The sequence below is a fragment of the Cryptomeria japonica genome, chromosome 5, assembly GCF_030272615.1.
Source record: "Cryptomeria japonica chromosome 5, Sugi_1.0, whole genome shotgun sequence".
Taxonomy (NCBI): domain Eukaryota; kingdom Viridiplantae; phylum Streptophyta; class Pinopsida; order Cupressales; family Cupressaceae; genus Cryptomeria; species Cryptomeria japonica.
This window is the reverse complement of record NC_081409.1, coordinates 922,129,120-922,137,587: the sequence shown is the minus strand read 5'-3', so window position 1 is coordinate 922,137,587 and position 8,468 is coordinate 922,129,120. Positions and strand designations below refer to the sequence as shown.

General features: G+C 36.3%; 1 protein-coding gene across 2 annotated transcripts; it reads left to right on the top strand.

Moving 5' to 3' along the window:
* The first annotated feature begins 1,632 nt into the window (after positions 1-1,632).
* LOC131066251 (nucleobase-ascorbate transporter 6) lies at positions 1,633-7,919 on the top strand. 2 transcript variants are annotated; one of them, XM_058000975.2, is made up of 14 exons: positions 1,638-2,492; positions 3,830-3,927; positions 4,148-4,321; positions 4,434-4,534; positions 4,648-4,723; positions 5,372-5,431; positions 5,696-5,880; positions 5,965-6,061; positions 6,182-6,268; positions 6,380-6,438; positions 6,517-6,608; positions 6,707-6,784; positions 6,983-7,143; positions 7,268-7,919. In XM_058000975.2, the coding sequence occupies exons 1-14, from the start codon at positions 2,303-2,305 to the stop codon at positions 7,484-7,486; spliced, it is 1,677 nt and encodes a 558-aa protein (XP_057856958.1). In that variant the 5' UTR covers positions 1,638-2,302; the 3' UTR covers positions 7,487-7,919. The 2 variants fall into 2 exon arrangements, with proteins under 2 accessions (XP_057856957.1, XP_057856958.1); XM_058000974.2 differs by having other exon boundaries at positions 1,633-2,492; positions 5,965-6,268.
* The last annotated feature ends 549 nt before the right edge of the window (positions 7,920-8,468 follow it).

The window sequence follows — 8,468 nt, the reverse complement described above, 5'->3', positions numbered from 1 at the left end:
ATCGCAAACCAAAACCATTAGATACACACTCAAGACCGCCTTAAATGGCTATCAAAACAACACCATTATCAATAAATAATATATTTTATTTCAACAAACTAATATAAACAAGTGAGAAACATACACAACAAATTGAAACATAGTTTTTCTTCAAGAAAAAATCCTAAATGAGTGAGAAACTCGTAACTCTAGAGAGAAAATACTCCTCATTTCACTATAGAAAGGTTAAATACAAATGTTTCCAATTCTATAATGGCTTCAATGAACTCCAACAACAATATGGAAGCTTTAACACCACTTGTAACCACACTCCCATCATAAACACACATGCCACAATTTGAGATGGAGTAAAACTGCCAAATGAATGAGAACCAACCCCACACAACTTATGGGAAAGCATCGTATAACCTCTCTTGAGTCTCCCATTCTCAAAAAATGAGAAACCAATAAGAAAATTGGAATATAAAACAACAAAACAAATATTCATATTTTACATTGTGTCTATAGAGTGACAAAATCATCATTTCTACAAGTGTGGAATTGCCAACATGTTTCTTCAATCATTTACTTCATCTTAGAGATCATCGTAATAGTGGAGCATTCACCATAGCATTAACAAGATTGCCACAATAGAGAGAGACTTTGCCATGACGTTAGTACATTTGACACCTATAACAAGTGAAAAAGTCACCAACACAAGTTTCTTAGATCATCATAAAGTTTGCAACTTTGTTTTAAGACACCCAAAGATGTCCCAATACAATCATTGACCATCCCCAACCATAATCTCAACCTCTTTTCTCTATTTTGATGATGATTTCTACTCCTAAATCCTCACCAATGGTCCAATGAACTCCAATGCCATGATCCTCATCTATACACCAAAATTAACATCAATATATATAAAAAAACAAAATAATGATAAGTTATAACCTGCTTAATTTTGTTCATAAGTTTGTCAATTGAAATGAAATTATTTTAATAACATCCATCAGACCGTAGTCTATTAGATCACCAAATCTACAAATTACTTCAACCACTCAAATATTCAATAATATTTATTAGATTTTCAGAGTCCATATTGTTAATTCTAATTGATTTCTTGATTGTGAAAATTCTCACATAATACAATCCAAAAATCAATTAGAATCACTCAAATATTTGTTGAATATGTAACATCCTTTAGAAAACTAGTCCTCTTATTCATTTGAATTTAGAACTCCCTTAATCTTTTTACAATTTAAATTAATAACTCTGCAATATTTTTAATATAATATTCTCATATACCTCTACCATAAAATAGACTATTGAATATTCCCTAATATTCAACTCCAATTTCTATACAACGAACATTCAAACATAAGATGCTCTCTATTTGAATGAAAACCTAAAATCCATGGCATAACAATTACAACTTAAAACCTAAAATCCATGGCATAAAAATCTATCTATGCGTAGTCGGCCTTCAGGTTATTTTGACGGTGAGCAAGCCAGCTGCCCTTCCACCTCGTAACTTTCCTGAAACTACTATTTTAATCCTTTTTAAATTGGTCTCAAACAAATCATAAGATAAAACAAACTCATCACTTTCTTGTGACATTTACGTATTACTATTTATACCAGCACAAGCACTACTTTGTTGTTAACTATATTATTCTTACCCCTTGCGTCCGGAACTGAACTTTTTCTTCCTGTAACTGAACCATTTTTTTTTTCCTCTGTTCATATTGTCGTAATACCCAGGCTCCTATGTTTTCTTATGCTCAGGGAGCACATAATCTTCTCATTTTCCATCATTACAATCATCATATGAAGAAGATGCTCATGGTATCGTGCATCTGGTAAAAATATAGGCTTTAACCCTCCATGTGGGTATAATTGTCACAATTATATCATTATGTATCTGTAATATTTTCTTTGTAGTACTGGCACCGCCAGATTCCTTTGGCAGAGAGAGCGGCTGCTTTTATGCATACATCATCCATTTGTTTAGTATTTCGTAGGTGGTTTCTCCATCATTTCACACGCTGGATGTTCCCTTGGCTTCTTGTGCCTAAGAGTGATTGAAAACATGGGTCTGCTTCAACTCTGAACCAAGTTTCTTCCTTGGTGGGAATATTAGGAGGAATAAGAAATCTGTGGATGGGTTTGTAAACTGTAACAGCAGTGAAACTGAGTTTCTTTCTTCTTGTTTTTTGGCTGGCACAACTAGTACAACTGTAGCAGCAGTTAGGTGGTTCTGTAGCTGATTCAGTAGGACTAGTAGGACTAGTAGTCCTTAGTTCTTTTTTCATCTGCAAGTATGGCAGGTGGAGGAGGAGGGGGAGCTGCGGGAGGAGGGGGAGCTGCGGGAGGTGGAGGTGGAGGTGGAGGAGGAGGAGGAGGAGGAGGAGGAGGAGGGGGAGCCCCAAAGGTTGATGAATTACAGCCTCACCCAGCAAAGGATCAGCTCCCAGGAGTAGATTACTGCATAACGAGTCCTCCTCCATGGCGTATGAACTTCTTTGCTTTCTCATCACACCTCACTAATGTATTTTTAGTTTACATTCCTTTCAACTTCTTGTTTCAAAACTGTTTTAATCTGTATTTCTTGCTTGAAAATCGATTCATATTAAAATCTCTTTCTTGTAAATTGTTACCAATTATTTTCAAACAGTGATCTGTATGTGGGTGCTGCTATGGAGCGGTTTTCAATGTGTTTTACCATTTGGGTGCTGCAAGGGACTGTTTTCAATGTAACTCGCCTTGGGGCCAAACACATCTAGTGCCCCCAAACAGTTGCTGTTGTCTTGTGTCAACAATACATATGAATGTTCTGTTTTCGAGCTCTCACTAATGCATTTCTGTACAACTCAATGTGTTTGCCCATGACTCATGCCCATATATTGCTCCTCTAAACGTTTCTAACGTATTTAACGTATGGCCTAATGGTTGCAAATGTCTTATATCTGTAACCCATATGCTTATACTGCTTCGGAATATTGCCTATTGCGTTTTCTGCATGATCCAATATGTTTACCTTTGATTTGAGAGCATATTTCACTCCAGCGAAATTTTTTGAGCCTTCTGTCAATAAAACAAATGCAAATCTTGGGCTGAAATTGTTTGGAGCATTTTTTCAACTGTCCATAAAATGCTTCAAACCTGCTATCTCTACTATCCAATGTGTCTATGTGTATTTGATTCTCTCAAAACGCACATATATGTATTTATCAGTAATTAAACTGCATGATTTGCTCAAAAACTTGTTCAAATGCATCCAATCTATGACGAATTTGAATATTTTGCTCAGATGATTGGTAATGGTTCTGTTGGTAACCCAGATATAAGATTGTTTTCAAGCCATTCACTTATGATTCATATAAAATTTATTAGGCCGTTTTAGTATAACACCGTCTCCACATCCTCTTCTGGAATTTTTTGGGCAGCTGATATGAATATCTTGCCTTAAAACTGTTTCAAGGCACTTGTTCATATGTAATCCATATCTGGATCTCAATTTTTTTTAGTATACTCTGCCTATGACCCATGAACATTGTGTTGCTCCGAAATTGTTTCTGGCAATCACTCGTTGTAATTTTGTTATTAGTCAACCAGATCAAACCACTACATCAGATGTTCAGATTCAATTTTGGCAACTAATTCGTGCTGTATTTCAAGTAACCCAAAAGCCCCATCAAGGGTCACCTGTCTGATTGAATTTTTCAGTTTAAGAGGTTGCTCAAAACTCTTCCAAGAGCTTCGTATATGATTTCCATATCAATGTTTCGATCAATTTGTTTCAGGGTTGGACATAGTATGGAGCTAATTATTGTCTTGGTTGCTGCAGCGGAGGCTATTCTTCTTGGTTTTCAGCACTATCTGGTTATGTTAGGCACCACTGTTATCATCCCCTCATTCTTTGTTCCTCAGATGGGTGGCTCAAATGTAAGTAGAAAATACTACACACATTCCTGTAGTCTCAGAAATTCTGAGAACAGTCCATTATGGAGGTTTGTATATCTTGTATTGTTAATTTATCTGAAGACATTTGAGGGTTTTGCTACTGATGGAATTCTAATTTCTTTTAATTTAGTGAAAGTTATGATTTGACAGCTTCACTTAGGCGTTAATATCTTTTAATTAAACAAATTAAATGTCCATGCAGGATGACAAAGCTAGAGTTATCCAGACGTTACTGTTTGTAGCGGGTCTCAACACCCTTTTACAATCCTACTTTGGGACTAGGCTTCCTGCCGTTATAGGAGGATCCTATGCTTTCATTCTTCCAACTGTTTCCATTGTTGGTTCTAGCAAATTCCAAAACCTGAATGATCACGATGTGGGTGAAGAAATTGGTGCATTTGAGTATTCTTCGAACTTGATTTGGAAACATGTATGGTTTATTACTCTTTGCTTACACAGGAATCCTTGTTTTCTTAATCTGTTTGCAGAGATTTTTGCATTCGATGCGAGGAGTGCAGGCAGCTCTCATTGTTGCGTCCAGTTTGCAAATTATTGTTGGATTCAGTGGTCTCTGGGCTATTGTTGCTAGGTCTGTTTAATTTCTGCATCTTATCTGATCCATAGGTTACAAAATTGTTTCGGGTTTCATCACTTTACAGTCTATAAGGCCTGACATTATTGAGTTGATGTTGCTCTCCTCAGGTTTTTAAGTCCACTTGCTGCAGTTCCTCTAATAACTCTTGTGGGGCTTGGGCTCTATGAACTTGGCTTCCCTGGGGTATGTATATAGGAATCATTTCCCTAGACACCACTTGCTTAAACAAATGTCTATTTAGCCTGGATTAATGGCAACTTGCTTATAATATTCAGCTTGAATGAATACTACTAGAGCAGAATGTCATTTTGTTTCAGTGACACTTAATTCATATAATCCTTAATTCAGGATCATTGATGGGTTACATGGTTGTGGAACTACCAAATCTAGGAGAGCTTGTGTGGCTTATTGCTATTTGATTTGGTCACTTGGAGAGTAATCTAAGTTAGAGGTTGTGCACACCTTTCAAGTTCATAATTTAAATTTTGAGGCAGTAGAGCCATTGGTAAATAATTTGCATGCAATGAAACTGGGAAATGGTTTATCAGTAGAAGATTTAGAAAACTTTTAAGCCAATTAATAATCGGGCTATTGAATTTGTGAATTTTCTTATTCAAGTGAGTAGGGATTTTTCACTAGATGAATTTTACTGGTTTTACGGTTTTTGAGTTTTGCATCCTCATCTTTCGTTGGTAAAAGTAGGGGCATGAATGCAAAACTTTCTAATTCAATACAACCAGTGTTCAGTTGCATGATTTTACTTAAATAAACAAACTTCCATATGATGAAGTCATTTAAGTTTTCTGTTCCTTTTGTAATGTTATTTTGCAGGTAGCCAAATGCATAGAGATAGGACTTCCACAGCTTATTGCATTGGTCTTTTTTTCACAGGTAAAGCATTAGAATTTTGAAATTTGGAAAATGAGCATTTATGTTGGCTGGGTTCCTGTTTACATTCTTACTCTCTTTAGGGAGATTGGGTTTTTAGGGTCAAACTTAAAGAGTTTTAGTCTTATGCTCTTGTATTGTTAGTATATATGGTGTTTGTACCTTGTACTTGGGTTTGAAGATAACGTTTTGCAGTTCAAAAAAAGTATTGTATTTACTTGAGGTAAAGGCACACTAACTGATTGAACCCTTTTTCCATCCTTTCAGTATGCGCGACACATCAAGCCTGGAAAGAAACCTATTTTTGAGCGCTTTGCTGTCATCTTCGCTGTTGCAATTGTTTGGCTTTATGCTTATTTTCTCACTGTAGGTGGAGCATACAAGCATAGCCCTCAAAAAACCCAACTTCATTGCAAGACAGATAGTTCTGGATTGGTTAAACATGCCCCATGGTATAGTCTCCTTACAAAGTTTTTGTGGTTAATCTCATTTCCTTTGAAAACAGTTTTCACTCTCTAATTCTTCTTATTCTGTAGGATAAGGATCCCCTATCCATTCCAATGGGGAGCACCCATATTTGATGCAGGACAAGCATTTGCAATGATGGCTGCTGCTTTCGTCTCACTTGTTGAGGTTAGCTTGTCACATTCCAAATTCCAATCTTCATTTTTAAATTTTTTGTGGTTGCTGACTACTTCGTTAAGTTATCCATATGCTGCAAAGTGTATTGATTGTTGTACTTTGAATTGGCAGTCTAGCGGTGCATTTTACGCTGTGTCAAGGTTCGCAAGCGCCACAGCTCCTCCTCCATCTATCCTTAGCAGAGGTATAGGCTGGCAGGTGAGGAATGGGCTCTTTCTTCTTACCCCTCTACATCCTCTTTTCCTTGAGTTTGGACATTAGCTACATTACATGAAGTTTATGGATGAGATCTAACAGTTATTTTTGCAGGGAATTGGAATTTTGTTGGATGGGATGTTTGGAACTGTAAATGGGTCCACTGTATCAGTGTAAGAAGCCTGGCACTTTCAGCTGCTCCTTGGGTCTTTTGAAATCAGAACTTTCAATTGTGTGTTTTCTGCATGCAGTGAGAATGCTGGTCTTCTGGCATTGACACGAGTTGGAAGTCGCAGGGTTATACAGATAGCAGCAGGGTTTATGATATTCTTCTCTATTCTTGGTGAGTATCGTCTCTAACTGGGCTCTCTTATCAGTTTTGGATATTATTTTTTAAACCTAATATTTTATATAGCTGATCTTGTGTTTTTGTCATTCTAGGCAAATTTGGAGCAATCTTTGCTTCCATTCCAATATCTATCGTTGCTGCTTTGTATTGCCTTTTCTTTGGTTATGTTGGTATGTATGAGCAACATATTTTCACTATGCTGCAACGTCAGTCAAGTTTCAACTAGTTACTCAATTTCACTATCTAGTTTTTGCAAATTATTAGCAAAGCCTTAGATCAGCTTATAGTTGGTTTGCACAAATTAATAGTTGTAGGGAAAAGCGGGAACCCCATGTTGTTTTCTGAGTTTATGTGATTTTGATGAGCAGCTGCTGGAGGGATTAGCTTTCTCCAATATTGTAATCTAAATAGTTTCAGGACAATTTTCATCCTGGGATTCTCTTTGTTTTTGGGCTTATCCATACCTCAGTATTTCAATGAGTTCACGGTTGCTTCCGGGCATGGTCCAGTCCACACTGGATCACGATGGGTAGGATTTCTACTCCTCTTTTCCAGGAGCTCGAAAAATTTGATATCACATTTATTGTGGCAACATTGATTTTAACCATGAGATTTGTGAACTAAAGTCTCTTTCTTACTGGATTATCTTGCAGTTCAATGACATTCTCAACGTGATTTTCTCATCACCAGCAACAGTTGCTGGAATTGTAGCAATATTACTGGATAACACTTTGCATATAAGGGATAGTTCAACAAGGAAAGACAGGGGTTGGCATTGGTGGGACAAGTCGCGTAAATTCAAAACAGATCCCAGAAGTGAAGAATTTTATTCTCTTCCTTTCAGACTAAATAAGTTTTTCCCGTCTGTCTGAAGAAGCAGTTGTATTATGGTTGAGGTTGGGAGTACCTGTGTTATGGGCAGCCTCAGTGCATGCAAAGAATAATTTTGTATTCATTGGATATAACTTGATATTAAGAAAGTCTTAGGTGTTAATATTTTACTACTTTCACCGATATAGGGCACAGTTTTAAGAACTGCCTTAAATAAGTCTGTGCCCTGATCAACCATTGTTCAGATCTTTTCTATTGCATGTGCTTCGCACACAGCAAAACAGAATTGTGAATAGGTAGGATACTTAGCAGAGTATTTTTAGATGTCATCTTGACCCAAAATTCTCAAGATGCATGTTTTGTGCACAACTAGCTTAATTTTGTTAGTGTAATTATAAAGATGCAACGGTAAAATCTTTAATTGTTCATGCTTTGGAATTAGAATTGAGCCAATGAGCATATATTTTGGAACAATCCTGAAAGAGGGTCAATACAGTTTTCCAAATCTATCCTCGTTATAGGTAGGGGAGTGGTGAAATAAAAATATACTGTATTTTTGCCTAAAAAATGTCAATACGTTATAGTTTTTGGCAATATTTACCTGCTTCAAGTAGAATTTCCTTTCGTAGTGGGAATCACCTCTGCAATATATGCTTTGGCTCTTGTAATGTTACTAAACTTATTTTTAGTTCGGGTAGTGATATTTACTGATAGTGTTAGTCTTTTCTTCTAGAATCTATTCATGCAAATTGTACTAGTTTTTCTTTTTATGTTCTTCAAAAATTGATTTTTGGCAGAAATGTGATCATTTTGCTTTCGTTGTGGCTTACATACGGGGGAGTTGGCTTGTTCTATTATCAATAGACTGATATTTTGACTATATTATTGTTTACGTCCTAGAATTATATTGGTTGCTTGTGACTTCATCATTTATGTACACATGTTACAGCTATTCTGGTGGTGCAAAGGTAATGATTTTTAATTTATTCGATAAATTGATAGAGCAGTGATCTCCAACAAGCA

Coding starts and splice junctions, on each gene's coding strand:
- LOC131066251 (XM_058000974.2), top strand. CDS start 2,303: ATGGCAGGTGGAGGAGGAGGGGGAGCTGCGGGAGGAGGGGGAGCTGCG. Junction 3,928..4,147: donor CTCAGATGGGTGGCTCAAAT/GTAAGTAGAAAA, acceptor ATGTCCATGCAG/GATGACAAAGCTAGAGTTAT. Junction 4,322..4,433: donor AAAACCTGAATGATCACGAT/GTGGGTGAAGAA, acceptor ATCTGTTTGCAG/AGATTTTTGCATTCGATGCG.